Genomic DNA, 18070 nt, shown 5'->3' on the forward strand with positions numbered 1-18070 from the left:
AGCAGGAGGCTGTTTTGAGTGAGCTGTATGCTCTCGCTCACGCTGCGTAATTGGCTCTCCGACACAGCAAGGTATCCCACTCCCTGACTAACGCATCCCACCTCTGTCCATCCATCTATCTATCCATCCATCCATCCAACCCCTCTGCAGTTTCCCCAGCTGGCACCATCTCTTTTCCAAGCCCTGCTACTATTATACACACCACATTAGCCGCATTAGAATAACAGGGCTGCAAAAATGACCATGACCTGTTTCTAGAGTTGTGGTTTCAGCTAATGATCTGCTAAAACCTTAGAAGTTGTACAGTCATAACCTTAAGATAGTCATTTTTCAGATTTAGATTCCCGAACATGAGCAGGAGGTTTGTGTCAGTGAAACTTGTATTAGCAATGCAAGAAAACTGCAAAATCACCCACTCATGATGACTAGCATGACACTGGTTGACAGGCACATGTTGATGACTACACCCTGTCTATAGCAGCAGCTCATAAATCACCTCCTAACATGCAGTCTTACATCTGGAGACTTTGAGTCACTGCTTTTGTTCTGTGTTTTATTTCTACTCAGAATGGTTTTTCCTAATATAAAAACAAAACATGTTTTCATATTGTGTCAAAGCATCTTCAGAGAAAATAATCTGTCCTGATTTTTACCAGAGGTATGGCCGGAGTGTTTGATGCCCAAGATCGAGATACTGAATTATTTTCTCATCATATCTGGGGAGACAACGGCAGGTTATACCACAAGTCATCTGACTGCCAGACAGGTGATAATCCATCAAATATTTCAGGTAGCCGTGCACTCATTGTATAAACCACATGGAAAAGGTATTGAGTTGTATAATTTGGTGCAGAAAAGCACGGTGTGTATATATGTGACACATCATCGGTCCCTCTCCGCCAGCAGTTAGACTTGAAGCATGAAAATATGTCTGACAGCTGTGGGGAAAACATATGCAGCTGATAAGCTTGAGTTAAAACAACTGCGTGTTCAGCTGGAGGTGATCACAAAATATTTCTACCAGGAAAGACACATTCCAGTTTTGACAAGACTCAGTTCTAATTAAGCCACCTCAAACCCAAAACACACGCAAGAAAGAAAAAGAGAAATCAAATTAGAAATGCCACGTTGCTGATTTTAGTCAGCAGCCCACATCTGGTGTCAGCATAACAAAAATATATTGTAATGAGTTCAAGAGCTGTTAATGAAGTTACATGCATGCATGTGCACAGCATGGACATAGGACAGTATTACGACTATTACATGTTGTACTGTTATATTAAACTTAGTTGTCCCTTTGGACCCATGATTCCTGACAATATCTGCACAAATCAATAACCAATGACAAAATCATGACTGATAACATGAGTGAGCAAATCAAATTTGGAAATGCTGCCACCTAGTGAGCATGTTTGGCTGATAATTGGTAATATTACACAGAGATAAAACGTATTTAAATACAGATGTTGGTACAAACCTAAATGATAAATATATTGTTCGATAAAAATTCCAGTAGTAGAAACTCATGTGAAAAACAATTAACCAAATGTCTGTGTGTTATGTTCAGGTACATTACCATTAGAAATAGGCGGTTGTTAGTAATAGTATTAGGCAGTTCTAGTAATTTTATGTTTTATTGCTCATTGTATGATAATTTAAGGGTTCTGCTTTTCAGTAAAATGTCATTCAGCTTTATTAATTTCTGTTGATTGGATGATTATAAAAGACATAAATTGTGTGTTATGAAGGGAGCCATTTTTTTAACAGATCTTATTTCTAGAGCTTGGGAGAGGAGTGAAAGTCCTTTATTTGCGATGTAGTTATATATCAGCAGTTATTGACAGTACAGCAATACTAGCTGGCACTGCTTTATTATATATACTCCTGCATTTACACCAGCAAATGGCTTGTTATGGAATACTTCTACTGTTTCTTACTGATACAATTTGAACCATCAATTACATTTAATGCATATAATCATTCAGGATCATCTTACATTGCAGGCTGCAGCACATTTGATTATCTTCAGTGACAGTCATTGCTGTTAAGTTAATTTGATCGCTTCATCTTTTTAGTCAGGATCAGTTATATTGCACAACATGATTAAGTCCTAATATGGACATAATATAGTTATGATTAAGACTTATACATTGGGGAATTGTACAGGGATTTTTATTTTTAACAAGTGCCTCACTAATCTTATGGTTCAAGTTGGCTATAAGCTTTAAGAACATGGACTTCAAGACTGCAGTCCTGCCTGCTGCCACTTGGTGTTGCTCTCTCAACATGTATTATGCTCCTGAGGGTTATTCATGACATTTAGGGATAGCACAATAAATTAATGAAATGTTACAGGCTCATCTTTCATGAGGTATACTGATGTGTCAATATCCAAGGTAAAAGCCTCATTTTTCTTATTAAATCTATATTACAAGCACAGAGGATGGGATGGAGATAAAGAGAAGCAGTGCAGTTAGTGAGTGATTTTAAAACTTTAGTGACAATTAAGGTGTGGATTGTGCAAAAGGGGCTGCAACTCAATTACAGGAAAATGTATCAATACAAGTCCTCTGCAACTATTGACTTTTATGGGCCTACACACTTGACAATACTGCACATGTTTACCACTCAGTACTGCAGAGACAAGTCCATTAAGACATGTAAAAAACATAAAGTTTAAACTAAAGTTAAAAACATTAACTATGTGGAAATGCAATTTTATATGTATTTTGTTTCAAAAATTTGAGGACATTTATATACCAGAAGTGAATAACAATACCACCTAAAACTACGAGGCATTAGAATCTGGGAATTGTCATATAATACATGAAACACAGAGGTCTTAATGAAACTCTGCTGTCAGATTCGATACTTGGAACAAAATTTTGAGCTCTGTTATTTTTTTCAATATCCTAGGGTCTTAACGCTCTGTCAAGTAGTGGCCAGAAACATCCCAAAACTCATCATCATCATCGTTAGAGTGGTGCAGGGAGCGAAGGCTGATCCTCTTTCTTGGAAGGAAATTCCATCACTACAGTCTTCACCTCCTCGTCAATCAGTCCTCCCAAGTCAGCACCAGCCGCTTGGGCATCAGATGAATGCTGACATGCTGAGAAAGAGACCGAAAACGCTGCTAAAAAAACCCTGTCATCATCATATACATTTTCATAAATTAAATGCTTGTGGAGAGCATGCAGCTCTGGTGGCAGGAAATGACAAACTTCGGGAGACAAACATTTCCAAGGCTGGATAAAAGCTTGAATGTAACCATAAATACTAAAATGTAAGCAAATGTAAAACCAATTAACTCAAGGAGGGAAAACAGCACAAACAGATATATACTTTCTATCCACTCCAAGACAAGTGAACTGTACGAAAGCCTATTACGGCAAGTACCTATTTCCCAAAATGAGTGGGGAAATGGGTGGCTTTGAAGCCAACATCTATCAAACATTTTACAGTTTTCTCAAATGAGCAATCAGGGGTATTGATGTACACAGACTCTTAAGTACAGATCTGTGGTTTTTCGTTCAAAGAGCTTTTGCTGACAAATCAAATGAGCTGAGCCATCTTTTCTAGACAGAGCAAAGCATCTAACGCCGTCTAAAGTAATTTGACGACATCAAACATGGACAGTCAGCACAGGGGATGGAGGTAACTCTGTATGGAGTTGTCAAAATAGTATACTGTTTATAGTTTGATTTAAAGTAGTTCAAAGGTCAGAATAATTAGAAAAGTCAGTATGCAATACCCATACTTTTGTGACGTGTTGGCAGTAACTACCAGAGTGCCCAAGTTAAGACTGCAAGCCTGTGGAAGAGTATTAGAGCTCACTGGGACACACTTGATTAATGAGGCCATCCTATGGCTTGTGCAAATACACAGAGCACAGACGCTTTGCTGCTTTTATTTAATTTTCACATAATGAACCAATAAGTAGGATCACACATAATATATTACAGTCATAATCGGATGAGAGCGAAAAAGAATTTATGAGCAGAGAGAAGTAATATAGTTGATAAAGCAATTAAATCAGGGTGTCCTTGTGGTCGAGTGGTCCTAAGGCACAACGTCCTCAATTTGATTCTAGCCAGGGACCTTTGTTGCAGGTCATACCCCTCTCTCTTACACACCTCCAGCGTAAAACTGGGCAAAATGTTTCTGTGATGAAATCTTTAGAAAAGGAGCTTTTTTTTTTATGTGGCATCAAGTCTCGGCTAAGTTTTATTGTGTGTTTTTCACAGATGGGAAACATTGTCTACCACTCGGAGGTGTGTAAACATGCACTTGAGTGCTCAAGACTGCAGGTTTAGGTGTTTGAACAGATGCTGAATTTGCTTGATTTTTGAGGGTGCTACCCATCGTCCCACAAAGGATTTCACAGAAGTAATGAAGCAGATGCTGGATAGTGGTGAGACAGTTTCTAGAAGAGCACAGAAAGCGAAGACAGCAAACTATTGTATCGTAATATTTCCTGTTGGTACAACACAGTAAAGTGCATTGATTTCTTCAGTTTAAAAGTTCATTTTCGACCTAGGAAACTGTTTGACCGGCAAAAAACCCCCCAAAAAATCATATCTAAAAGGGCCGCTTCCTAGCTTTTTTTCCACAGCATATGTGATATATGAAAACTCAGCAACTCAGCTGTTTTAGCTAGTGCGTCAGCTGAGGAAGACTGCAAGATGTGGTTGAAAGATCTGGAAAGAGTTACTAGACATTGAGTTTATCGATTGAGATGATTTGTCTGTCACACTTTCTTGTATACTAACTGCAAAAATGGTATACTATAACAATACTGTAGTCCATACTGTATAGAATTAGTATGCAGGGTAAGTAAGACACACATAACAACTTAAGAGGGTCTGAGGTCCTTCTGAATGGCTCTGAACAGCTGTATCACAGCGTCCGTCCACGACTCTCTTTGATGTTGGTTGCTAACTCGAGCCAGCGTCTGAGTAGTGTACACCAGGGTCAGCACCGTCCTCTCAAAATCCTGTTGGCTCAGAGGTTGCCGGCGCTGGGCGAGCTCTGCTGTCAGACGGCGAATGTCGGAGAGCCTCTTGGGGACGATGTCGTCACAGATGACCTCTAGCTTCTCCACGCTCCTCAGGGAGGCCAGCTCCTCATCTGGGATCAGCATGGTGTTCTCCACACCTTGGATCTGCATTCCAGCTAGCAGGATCTGGGAGACACAGGTCCATCAAGAAAAATACTCAGGAAGTATCTAGTTACAAACCAACTAAGCTTACCAAAAACCAGCTAGTACCAATCTACCAAAGACACTATTTATTTACTTCTTTGTGAATTGAATTGAAGACAACATAAGATTTTAGTTAATGTTCCTCTGATCATTGTTCATAAAACTTTGGGTAAACATACTTCACATTTCTGGTCATGATTAGCAGGACAGCAGCAGAACACAATGTCAGTGGAAGATGGACAAAAATATGTGACTTGGACAGATCCTTTGCACATTCTCGACAAATGTACATTTGTTGCCAGTAATCAACCACTGAGCCATTAACTATTTCAGCACTTCTAAACCTACAGGATCTAAACTGACCTCAAAAAGCAGGTTGACATCCTCCACTGAACGCTGGAACGTGGGGTTGAGGAGCGAATATGTCTCTCGCTTTATCCTATATGCAGATGGATACAGCGCTAAAACACATAAGGACAGGAAATTGGATTAGAGGATCTTCCTCGTATTGAAGTAATTAGGTACCACATTATCCCACGTGGCATGCATGTGGGTGGGCCAGAGGTTGAGTACACACAGATACATTACTGCTCAAATATTATGCAGGTGTGATAGAATCTGGCTCCAGCTGTGCAGAAGGTAATTGGTCTTCGACCTGAGCAACAGATGCTCCTATATTTACAAGTGGCGGTGGCCGGTGCATCCAGAGGTGAGATATCCGTGCTCACAGAGGGGCACGTGTTGCTGACCTCATTTGGCCAGATTTCAAAGTGTCAGTATATGTGTAGCAGACCAGTGACCCCGTAATCTAAGGTGTCCAGATAGAGCTGCAATGAAACCCCCCTGGCTCTCAGCTTGAGGAAACAGTTGCTGCTGCCACATCTCTATGATAAAATACCATGAAATCCATATTTTACTGGAGGTGATAACCAGAGGCAATTCCACATGGTCATATACCTCTCATCCAGAGGTAGAAAGTAACTAAGTACATTTACTCAAGTACTTAAAAGAAATACCGCTACAGTTACTACAGTGTAGTTTTTAGTTATTTACTTTCATTCATTCCTCAGCATTGCTTTTAATTCCCTCTTTGTATTGAATAGCTGAAGTGCCTAGTCACTTAGCAAGACAAACAGTTAAGTTATGGATAGGAATAGGATGCATAGATAGAGGCCCTTTGAAAAATATGCTTATTCTCTGTAAACCAAAACAAGGAGCTTAAAGATGCTATAATGCTCTGTTTATAAAGGTGAACTGCAGGCTTAGGTGGCAATTCTCTGTGGATTTGTTACTTTTACACACAGCTGTTTGATTCAGAGATCTTTTTGTACTGTAGTTGTTCCACTGATACCAGGACAGGTACTGCACTAATAAAGCAAAGGGTCAGTGTGTACATCTCTTAGTTCTCATTCTCATTCAATTTTAATCATTTTCTCTAATAGTTTTATTGTAAAAAACCTAAGAGAGAAAAGTTAAATTTCTTTTTAGCTTATATCTACTTAAAGAGACATCTTTCAGTTTACTGGCTGAAAGTACAAGAAATGTTTTTAATTCTTCTAAATTATTAATCAAATCAGAAGGACATATCTGTGTCCAAGATCATGAACTAGACAGATCTTACTACTCCATATTTGCATTTTCATTTTTGAGTAACAGTGCTGTGTGATAGAGAGCAGATATTCCCACTGGTTATGGAAAGTCTTTGGGAGGTCAAGTCCAAACAAGGCTGCAAGAAGGAAAGACAATCAGACGGGTCACACAAGGATGCTAAGAAACCCCATCCACATTTTTCCCCTTCCATACTGTTTATAATATGACTACAATTGCTGCCAAGACTCCATGAAAGTATTCATACTATAATGGCCTCTATTGTGTGAGACTCCAAGACCAATTTGATGACACTGCTTCAGGAGAGTGAAGTGAAAAGCAAAGTTGATTAGAGCTGAAAGGGGATTCCCAGAATAATGTAAGTCAAGACTTCCTTTGAGCGCTTTTTCCACTGTCTCACACATACAGTTACCATCGAGTGCTTGGCTGTGTAAGCCAGCACACAGATCACACACACAGATCTTAATGAGGTATACAGTATAAACACTGGGCTTCATCTGAATTCAGATCCAATCTTCCTTCAACCCTACAGCAGCATCTACGGTGCGCTGCCTCGCCAATTCTGCAGTAATGATCAGCCCTGCTGCCCGCAGCTTCGCCGGCCCGATACATTTAGCTTTATAGCATTTGTTAAGCCAGCCAAAGCCACATGCACTGGCTGCTCTCCTCATGTACCTGCTTCCTGCTTGGGTGACTGCCAGTCACAGCTCCAGATTTGTTTTCTCAGTCGAACCACCATTCAGAATGTATACACATGAAATCTGTATCTCTGTGTTGCAGTGTTGGAATAATAAAGCCTAACAGTTTGGTACATTTGTGTAATCCTCAAAATATTATCTCAAACCTTTCACCCCTAAAACCGGCTCCAACCAACAGAGCCATAGCCAGGACTTTAGGAATTCTGAGGTCAAGAGTTCAAAGTTTCCCAGTGCAACCCCATCCCACCCTTTTCACCAAAAATATCTATTCTTCGTTAGATGAGTAGATCGATACCACTGTGGTCAGTTATACATTTAATGTACAGTTAACTTAGTAGGCGCTTGTAGATGGATTCTGTGATTTTCCCTCCACATTTCCAGTATTAATGCTAAGCTAAGCTAACTGGCTGCTGTCTCCAGCCATATATTTAGCTTACTGACATGAGAGTGGAATGAGAAAATGAAACTGCCAGTGTTTGTTTTAGAGACCACACACTCACCCAGTAAAAATATAACCACAGATTTTTTATTGACACTCACGAGAGCAATGCGTTTCAGTCTGCATGTCCAGTATTTATGCAAAAGTAAGTTAACCCTCTCCTGGACCCCAGATGTGAGGCTGGTGTTGTTCTTCTCATTTAAAGTGTAAAACTATTTCTATTTATTAAAATATTTTCTGTAAATTGTTCTGCACATGGTTAGCAACAAGCTGTTTCAAGACCTTCTTTGTAATTAAACTGTAGAACAAAAATTCCTTCCTAAAGTTGTCACCCTCTCACCCCTGCAAACACCAAGGAACAGCACTGACATTATTTCCCAATAGATCCAACAGTGATGTGCAGCATCACAACTAGTAGCCTATGTAAAGATTTACACTGCTTATTGAATGACTCCCGGATGCACGATCAGCAGCGGAGGAGGAGTGCCTGCGCAGTCATATTAGATACTGAAGAGACACTCCAGGTTCAGTGGGGCATTGTCAATGTAAACAAAACAGCACCCCGGGGAAAGTGTTCTCATTAGAACAAGGGTTATGTTACTGAAGGATGGAGGAGATGCAGGGAAACAACAGCTCGGCGGCAACCCAATGCTGATTTACATTTAAAATTAATAATCTGTGATTTACATAAAAGTTGTCTGCTACTCTCTGCCATTGTTTGCTGCAACGCAATATCCTTTGGCATACAGTAAAGTATGTGTTTTATGTTTCCAGTGACAGAAACAGCAGTTTGGAATAAAAATGTTATTGCTGGTTAATGCCGACATAGTTGGAGCAGGAAAGCTGCAGACACAAAAACAGACTGTGTGTCTTATAACATTTATAAAACTACAAACAAATCCCTGCATGGAAAAGACAACCAGTTTAATGTTGCACATTTGTAGCGGCTAAGTAAATCAGGTAGAGGACTCAGTGGCAGCATGCAGGCTAAAAGCAAAGTTTATAGTGTATATGGTCAAAAACAGGTTTTAGGAACAGGCCTGGACGAAAGGCAGAACAAAAAGGGCAAGGCAGGTAGGCCAAACATAAAAAAAAAAGGCGGGCAAAGGATAATAATAAGAAAGGCAGCAGAAGGTTGAATCATGAAGGCTGGGTTACACAACGGGCAATCTGGCAGGGAACTGAAGGGAAGGGTTTCATACTGAGGAGCAGATGAGGGGATTGGGAACAGGTGCACAGCTGGGTGTGGAGGTCAGGGCTGTGTCTGAAATCACTCACGACCCACTATATAGTCCCCCATGAGTTTGCCATTTCGCAGTGCTGTCTGAATAGATGAGAGCAGCCCATTCGGGTACTTCGCCCTCACGTTAAGCCCCCGCCCCCTTTTAGGTGAAAAGAAGCCTCTTTAATTTAATAGGCCGTAAATATATATTCGGAGATTTTTGTCAATTTAATACCATAAAATAAGAATACCGTGTTGCTTTTTAGCTATTAGAAGCCAAAACCCTATGGCCAGCAAGGCAGACGGTGAGGTTGTGTCTTTGCAGATCAACGATCGGTATTGTTATATAAAAAAAAGGCTTAATGAAATATGGGTTGATGAATGTCCTTTCAGTCCTTTCATGCTGTTTACAAGGTTCATTATTAGAAAGTAGCTCAGTTTATGTGAATTATAGAGGTATATAATGTGAAGTACCTTCTGCTGCAAAACTCCATTTCAAAAGCAAGTATTTTATGTTATGTTATATTATTATATATTTTTTCACAGTAGAAACTTTAGTTACACCATCACTAAGACTACTGATTTATTTTAATCTACAGTTGCAATCAGCACACATGTCATTGACTCATTAACATCATTAAGTAACCTGTGATGAAGTGTTTGCTACAGACGGACACATACTGACTTCTCCGGGTCCCACAGTTTATCATTTTTATCCTCTCTGCAGATTGCCTAAGTCCTTCCTGATTAGAAAGGTAAAGAAAGTGGCAAACTGGCTTTTTTTATTGTTTGATGGGCAAAATGCGACGCTGCAACTTTTAGGTATGGTGCCACTAGTCACTTTTACAGCGCTTGTTTCACCCAAAAGGGGGCGTAGTCTTCCTGAAGAGAAGATAGTGACATATGGCTGCTCTCATCTGTGAGGATTATAATGCCCTGTATAGTGGACTCAAAGTACCCCACAATGCATTGTGAAAAGTAATGTACAACCGATGTCTAGTGACCCAACTCATGTCAAGCCCTCTTCTGTAAATCGCCATTGGCAGTTAAGTTAAAACTAGGGCAACAGTTTTTTATTAGTAAGCAGCAAAATTACATTGGTTACATAAGCACTAGAGAAATTCTTGTGGTGAGTTTATTTTAATCTCTCTTCAGGGGCCAGCGACAATTTGGAAAGAGAGGGACCACCTCTTCTCTGGCAAGCGGTCTTTCCTCTGCACCATCAAGATATAAGGCCAAGACAGGAACTCCACGTTTCACCACACAATAATGAGATCAGATGGTTGTTTACGCTGTAAATAATAAGATATAAGATTAAAACTGATACCACCATGTCATAAAATGAAATATGTAACTAAAAGCTACAATCACACACTGTTGTAATACTGTGTGTGTGTGTGTGTGTGTGTGTGTGTGTGTGTGTGTGTGTGTGTGTGGGAGGGTGGTTAATTGTTAAGAATTCAGAAATGATGTGTATATCTATTGTGAATACAAATTTAAAGGCCAGGCATCATCTTCATATTTTTACATATAATGTGACGACGTCTTGGTCGTGTAGCAAGAGCAGCACGTTCTCTGTCCAGTACTTCTGTTTCTTCTCCTAATCGAAAATATTTTATTGATGATTTTTAGAACAAAGACATTTCCATAGAGCTATTATAAGAGTATTATTAAGTATTTTTGATGGAGCACGGTTTGTTTTTCCCTGTGACGACAGCCTAGAGACAAATCCATGAGCTGTGGTGAGAAAATAATGTTTAATATGATGTTAATGTGAACAGAGCAGCGCATCACAACACAACACAAAGTGCTGTGTATTTATCCATTTGTGTATAATATCATGTATTTATCACAAAAATGCACGCTGCTGGTTATAATGGATAGTCCAGCCTATAGCCTATGTTAATCCACCAGCCGACGTTGAGCTGTCACGTTTTAATTGACGCAATTAAAGGTGCTTAGAAAATGACCCAAGTAGAATCCAAAATGTTTTTCTCATTTTGAGTCCACTATGTAGTCCTGTACATAGAACCCCCAAATAGTGAGTAGGGAGTAAAGAATGAATGGAGGACTTTGGACACAATGATGACAAGGGGTGAGAAAAGCTGAGGCCCACTGCAGGAGAGGGAAGAACTAAAGGGCTGAGAGCAGAATCAGAAAGAATTGCTTTTATTAGTGGATCCGCACACTGAGGCGAGTTATATATATGTGCATGAATTTATCATCTTCATCTTTGCTGAACAATGACAGGCGAATTTGCACAGTTGTCGCATTGCAAACTAAACAATAGGAATTTGGCTGATGTGGGGAATCTATATTAGTTTGGTTTGCACTTTTTATATTTTGGGCCACTTGGATAATGACTTTTACTTTTACAAGTCTGTAAGTGGTAATATGTTTCACAATATTGTTTTCTAAAAGGGAAATATTAGAAATTTAAATATATGGGCAACATTCAAACACCGCAACTCTATTAAGAAGTGTGGTCCTCCTGTGAACTTAAATCTATTCCCAGTTGTAGAGTACAAGAGATTTGTTTGTATAATATTAAAGTTTTAACATGTTAATGCAGGGGAACAAACAAACATAAGGCGATTAATATTTTTCAGCTGATTTGTCTTTTTGTCTCTCTCAGGTTGAAATATAAATGTCCCTCCTTACAACATCTCAGCTTTTCCTGCTGCTCGTTCTAAGCCCGTTCATCCCTCATGCTTTCCCTCCCTCCTCCAAGCGCTCCAAAACAATCAGTGTTTGGATGGGCAGGCTTCCCCCAATGTCATTATGCACAGGCAGGGAACTTGTAATCTCCCGCTAACTGCTTGCAAGGAGATGAGGGAACAACAAAGATCCATTAATTAGCAGGGCTAAATGGTATTCCTGGCTGGAGGGATGTCTTGATGAGAGAGAGAGAGAGAGAGAGAGAGAGAGAGAGAGAGAGAGAGAGAGAGAGAGAGAAATAGAGAAAGAGACAAACAAAAACAAAAACTGGATCCCTCCGGCTTACGGTAAAAGGGAGTTAAAAGGACAAGGGAGAGAATAAAATCTTTGTCGCAGTGGCCCATCCTGTGCTTAGCATTTCAATTCACCTAAAAAAAAAAATAAACAAACTGCACTTTTTCTAGCAACTCAGATACAAAATGTAACATTTTGCAATGTAAACACAGACTTCCTCATTCAACCCTCCCACTGTGAGACAAATCAGAGGCTAAGCTGCAATAAGGTCACACTGCATCGCCAGGGAAGACAAGAGAGGATTTGACACTGGATGTTAGAATACTGGGGCCACTAGTGATGATTGGGAACAGTGGAGAAGGGGCACATACGTATGTCCAGCTTCCACTCACCAAATACTGGCCTCCACAATGACCCAGAGTGCATCATTGCACTCTCCATAAGCTTATCCCTTTCACACCCACACTTATTTTGCGGGTTGATCTGCTTAAATAATAAAACAAATGGACTCTCTGCAGGTCAACAGGTGAAAGTTTTAGTATGCATGTATTCTGCTTTACACTGTACTGTACATTTTCTCCCGCTACAATCCATCTCCTCCAAGACATTTGTTTTGGAAATTGTTTCCATTTATTACGCAAGTTTTTAATACAAATACCTTTTTTAGACTTTTTACAGCTGTCAATGGTCCAAAAAGATAAAAAAAACAATAATAAAAAAGCTGTGTTTTAGTGTTTATATATTTTCTATAGGTCAAATTAATTGGTATAATAATAAACCAAGTAAGAATTATCACCAGACTGTGTTTTAGATTCTTTCAGTTTTCAGTTTTGGTCTTGCTGCTCGCAACTTTACCGTTTTGATTCATTTTCACTGCTCTCATTAACCTCAGCAGGCAGCTGTTTTTAGTTAGAAATCCACTGTACACGACTCGCCCAGCTCCAAATGGCAGACAGACCAAGTTAGTTAACTAGCTGGCGTGCATAGTGCAGCATTTAGCAGTTAAAGAGCCAGATATTACTCTCAAGAGTTGGTAGAGACCAAAAACAGAGCTAAAAGGTAGTCAATACCACAAAGTGCTCACACACTAATGTTGTTCTGCGTCTGCTGGATGTGTATGACAAATGTTCATATTTGTTATAAAGTAAAATAGAGTAAGGTGATGATATGTCAATGCTGTGTTTACAGCTTGTGAAAGAAAAAGCTTTGATGCCTGGCAGAGGGGAGAAAGCTTTTAAAAAACAAAACATTAGTCACAGTATTTTTCTCCCTTGCAGCCATTTTTAGCATCATGTGACTTATCCAGAGATTGTGAGTTATGCGAGTCTTGAGAAAGGAATTTCCTCAGTGAGTGGATCCAGTAACAACAGGCCAGTCACTTTTCACTGGAAAATGATCTGTTGATGTCCTGCATGTCCCAATGATCCTGATATCTCCGGAAAATAAACACATTCTTTCACAGACACACATGCGGGAGCAAACCAAGATTTCTATTTTCCAATAGGCTTGTATATTTGAAATGAGGGTGCTAATCATTGCAGTTTGTGTATAGAGATCATTCAAATCAGCTGTTTATACGATGTTAACACTGTGGCCTAATAAAGATGATATAGGTAGAATGTATTCATGGAGCAGGTCCACTTACCTTTCCTGTGGTGCTGAGTGGCTGCCAGGTAGATGGACAGGTAAACAACGATGAGTGGAGCCCAGCACTGCGTCATGTTGATTATCCTCACACACAGATCTCCTCACGCAACTCAACATACACACAAATGAACATCACAACGGTGGATGAAAATACTCAGACTGTTGAGTTTTGGCATTTCACATGCACTACTTTCATATGCAGGATCATTCCTTCATTCACTGTCATCATTTTTCTGTTGCCTCCTCCCTCCTTCTCTCCTCTCTCCCTCTCTCTTTTTATTTTTTTCCCTCTGTGTGTGTGTGTTCTCCACTCAGGCCAGGCTGTCTGGGCTCTCATCTGGAAATCATCAGGATTTTGGGTAGAGCCTGCCCTCTTGGCTGGACTTTTGTCTCAGCTACTGGCTGACAGCTTGACTGGCTGACTGGTTCAGTTACTGAGTGACTCTCCAACTGACTGGATAACTGACTAACCGGATGAGTTGCTGACCGACTTGCTGATGGAGAGACTGAGCATGATGGCATCGTATGAGACAGACCAAACCTGTTATAGTACAAGAGATGGATGGTCTCCTTAGAAAAGTTCAAAGCCTTTTGCTTGATCAAGCATCCTAATCTACTTAATCAGTAATTCCAGTTTCCTTCAACTTGGGTAATTAATGTTTTTGGCAATGATGTCTATTAGTTCTGACAAAACCACCGAGTTAACTGCTAAGTATCTGGGAACACGAAAACGTTGCTACAATGAAGTCAGAGAGAGCAAGAAACAAGCAGTCAGAGGATTTGACAGACTGTAAACAAGCCAACAGTTTGTCAGGTTTTTAAAAGGTAAAATAGAAAGTGACTGCATCCGAAATGTTGTTAATAACCCCTCATTGCACATGGGAACTGTGACTATACAACTTGGTAAGTATGGTAATAATTAAAGCGTTCACCAGTCCACCACTGTTGTCCAGACTCAAATATCTCAGCAACTATTGGATGGATTGTCAAAAAGTTGGTACAGACACCAGAGGAATCCTATTAACTGTGGTCCACTAGCAGAATCATGAGATCCAGATGACATTTGTGGTTTTGATTGAAATTTTTTTTTTTACATACACATCCCCCCTCAGGATGAATTCTAATAACTTGACTTGGTGATCCTTTGACTTTCATCTAGCACCACCATCAGGTCATGATTTAGGTAATGACATTCCCATCAGCCCCAGCTGTACTTTGTGTTTAGTGCTAATCTGCTTAAGCACAGCCTCACAGAGCTGCTAGCATGGCTGTAGACTCTTAGTTTTGTTCAAATGTGTACAATCATCGGACCGCTCATGCATCTTGCCCTGTTGAACTAGGTTTTAGCGATGTCACAGTATTCCTAGATCTCAGCAATGAAATTTCTGAAATTGCTGAGTACAATAATACCATGAAATCAAGATCCTAGATCGGTTTAAAGAATGATGTGTTACAAAAAGATCCAAGTCTTTCTTTCCTTTAATGCATTCTGTTGAAAGCGGTATTCATCTTTCTCTCTCCTACACAAACCTTTCTTTTTATGGGTTTGGACTTAAATTCTTGGCTAATTAAACTGAAATTCTCCATTGCAAAAGAACAAAGTCCTGACTTAAAAGGCCTGTTTGACTGCAGCTAGCGTTCTGCAACCAGACAACGGTGAAACCCAGACTGAGACAGAAGGAGATGAACAGCTACGTGTCGACAGTCAACATCAACAACGACGTGAGGACCACTCAGAGCATCTTGATTCAAGGCTGTCGAGACTCTTTCCACATCTTTATACTCTCTCTCCACTGCCTCTCTGGCTCTTTGTTGTCACAGAACATGTGCAATAAACACACAGTCCCCATTCTGGTGCCAAAGGATATAATAGACTGTGTAGGTGCTCTGGATTTCAGATGGTTTGCTTTCTTGGCTCAGCCTCTAATGCTGCATCTGCTAAAATAAAATACACATAATATACCAGTCATGGTCTTGTATAAAGGGAGTTAAAAAGAAAGGCACTTACGCTCAATCATTAGAGAGCAAGAATTAATTATTGAAATAGAGGCTGCAGATATCAAATTTAAATGTTTATTCTAACAATGTAACGGTGATAAGAGCCCTTATCGACTCTGTGCTGATGGAATGAACAATGAAGTCTTGTATCTCTGTGCAGTTATTGTTAGTTTTTTGAATTGTAAGCTACTATATTCAGCTAAATATTTCCTGTTGTTGTTCCCACCAGCAGTTCAAATCACAAAATGCAATCATAAATGGCAGCACGAGACGAGTGGTGCTCCCATTTCATTTTAGCTGCGATAAAAAATATTGAGTGGACATGTGGGAGTCATAACTTTATCTGGATACTTTTAGAGCGATTTGATGTCTCTATGAAAGAAGAAACTTCTCAGCATTCACATGCTCCATTTTAATGCTCCAAAAATATGATGCTATAAGTGAGGAGCAGGGGCGGATACATTTTAGACCGCAAACAAATGTGGCAAAAAATGGCTTTGGCTGCTCAATCAGGCAACATAAAACATAATCTTGTTAATCTAGAGGCATTCGAAGGTTTGATTAATCTACACCGCGCTAGGTGACTTTATTTTGGCTCTGCTGCTGCCATATGTTTGATTGAATATTTGCTCACAGCAGATGGGCTACCAAGGTGAACATAAAACATGTTTACATGGATGAGAGAGCTGGAAGAAGCTCATGTCTTCTGTGTTTGCCTGCAGGTGCAACAACTGCAAGACAAGAAAAATGGTACTGACCCCTGAAAGTGTGTGGTTATGAGCACACAAACACAGATGATGCACTGTAAATGCTTTTCCATTGTGGCCATGAGGGGGCAGTGTTACGACACACATCCTGAGAGATCCACAGTTACCCAACTTATCCAAGATCCTGCAGTGATTGCTGCTGCTCCCCAACTCTTTTGGTGATGCTGCATGAATTCAGAAATAATTGAAATCCATTCAGATAAGGTCTGACAATATGAATGCAGCCACTTAAAAGAGATCAAAGGGTTGTTTGGGTTCAAACCAGGTGGGGACCCTCAAGACATCCTTTAGTTTAATTGCTTCTAAGCTGTAAATCACTGGAATGCCTCAAATATGCAAATTGATATGTGGCCACTGTACATCTGAACTTGCATGAGGCTTGCTTCAGTCAAATTGCTATCTCACAAAAAGTCTGCAGCTGCAGTTTTATCTTATAAAACCGAGTCAGGATAATAGGTACACACCTGACCTGGTTGTGCAAATACAAAAAAATGCTGAGATGTGTAATGCTGAGAATTTTTTACTTCTTTTCCAGCCAAGGGTTTGTGACACATAGGGAGTGTTTTGAGTAATAGCTCAAAGTAAAAGCCATGTTATAATATATCCAATATTGCTTCTGACAGATAGCAGGAACTGAAGCCTGGAGGCCACAGCAGGAGGCTGCAAGTACTGGATGTAAAACACACTAGCCTCCTGGAGGACAGCCTCCAGCTAAAAAACTGGGTGGTGTGTGCATTGTTACTATATGGCAGTTCACTTCTTCTGTCTTCCTAGTCTGTGTAAAACCAAAGCCTTTAAGAGGTTAGAAGTTAGACATTTTAATTAATTTTAATCACCAACCAAAGCTCTTTTGCCTTTGTCAGGCTTTCATTTTAAATTAAAATTTTGTTATTGCTTGATCATAAAGGTTGAAAGGAGGTACAAAAATAAAACGGAAACACAAAAAAGGAGGTGAAGATTATTTTTCTGGGAGGATCATGTTACTTTAATCAACGAGAAAGTGCAGAACTTTTTAGAAAAAGCAGAGTGCAAGCGAAAGGTGCATCATGACGATTATTAGTTACTTACTTATTTGTCTTTCAGAAAGCTGGACAGCGAGAAAATAAAGTGAGAAAAGGTTTGAGAACAGTTGGAAAGAACTCTTTAAAAAGTTTAAAACCAAGATCTATTGATTGACCATAGTTAATGGCAGCATGGCAGCCGTCACAACAAGTAAAGCTGATGTGAGAATAGGCTGTCTAGCACATCTCTACCTAGCTGGCAGGAGGCGCATCACGCATCAAAACAACTCAACAAAATACTGAGTGTATGAGTGTTCAACCACAATGCCTAATCATCATACCTCAAGCAGAATAATTACCTCAACTGTCCATCACACCTCTGCAAACAATTTCATCAAGGCCCATCTGAATAGAAGCACAGTCACAGCTTGAGTCTTAAAATAGAGTTGGCATGTCTTAGACAGCATGCATTATCATGGTTGGCCCTGGTGGGTGCCGGGTGTCTCCAAACCCAAAAAAGTAGCTGCCTGTCTGCCTG

The 18070-nt window shown here is 39.9% G+C and overlaps 1 protein-coding gene across 1 annotated transcript; it reads right to left on the minus strand.

Annotated features, from left to right (window-relative positions):
- Positions 1-3891: 3891 nt before the first annotated feature.
- Positions 3892-14000, minus strand: LOC127358889 (protein FAM180A). The gene is made up of 3 exons (XM_051392423.1): positions 13765-14000; positions 5564-5661; positions 3892-5182 (listed from the first exon to the last, which is right to left on the minus strand). The coding sequence occupies exons 1-3, from the start codon at positions 13838-13840 to the stop codon at positions 4853-4855; spliced, it is 504 nt and encodes a 167-aa protein (XP_051248383.1). The 5' UTR covers positions 13841-14000; the 3' UTR covers positions 3892-4852.
- Positions 14001-18070: the final 4070 nt, after the last annotated feature.

Source organism: Dicentrarchus labrax, unplaced genomic scaffold, assembly GCF_905237075.1.
Source record: "Dicentrarchus labrax unplaced genomic scaffold, dlabrax2021, whole genome shotgun sequence".
Taxonomy (NCBI): Eukaryota; Metazoa; Chordata; class Actinopteri; family Moronidae; genus Dicentrarchus; species Dicentrarchus labrax.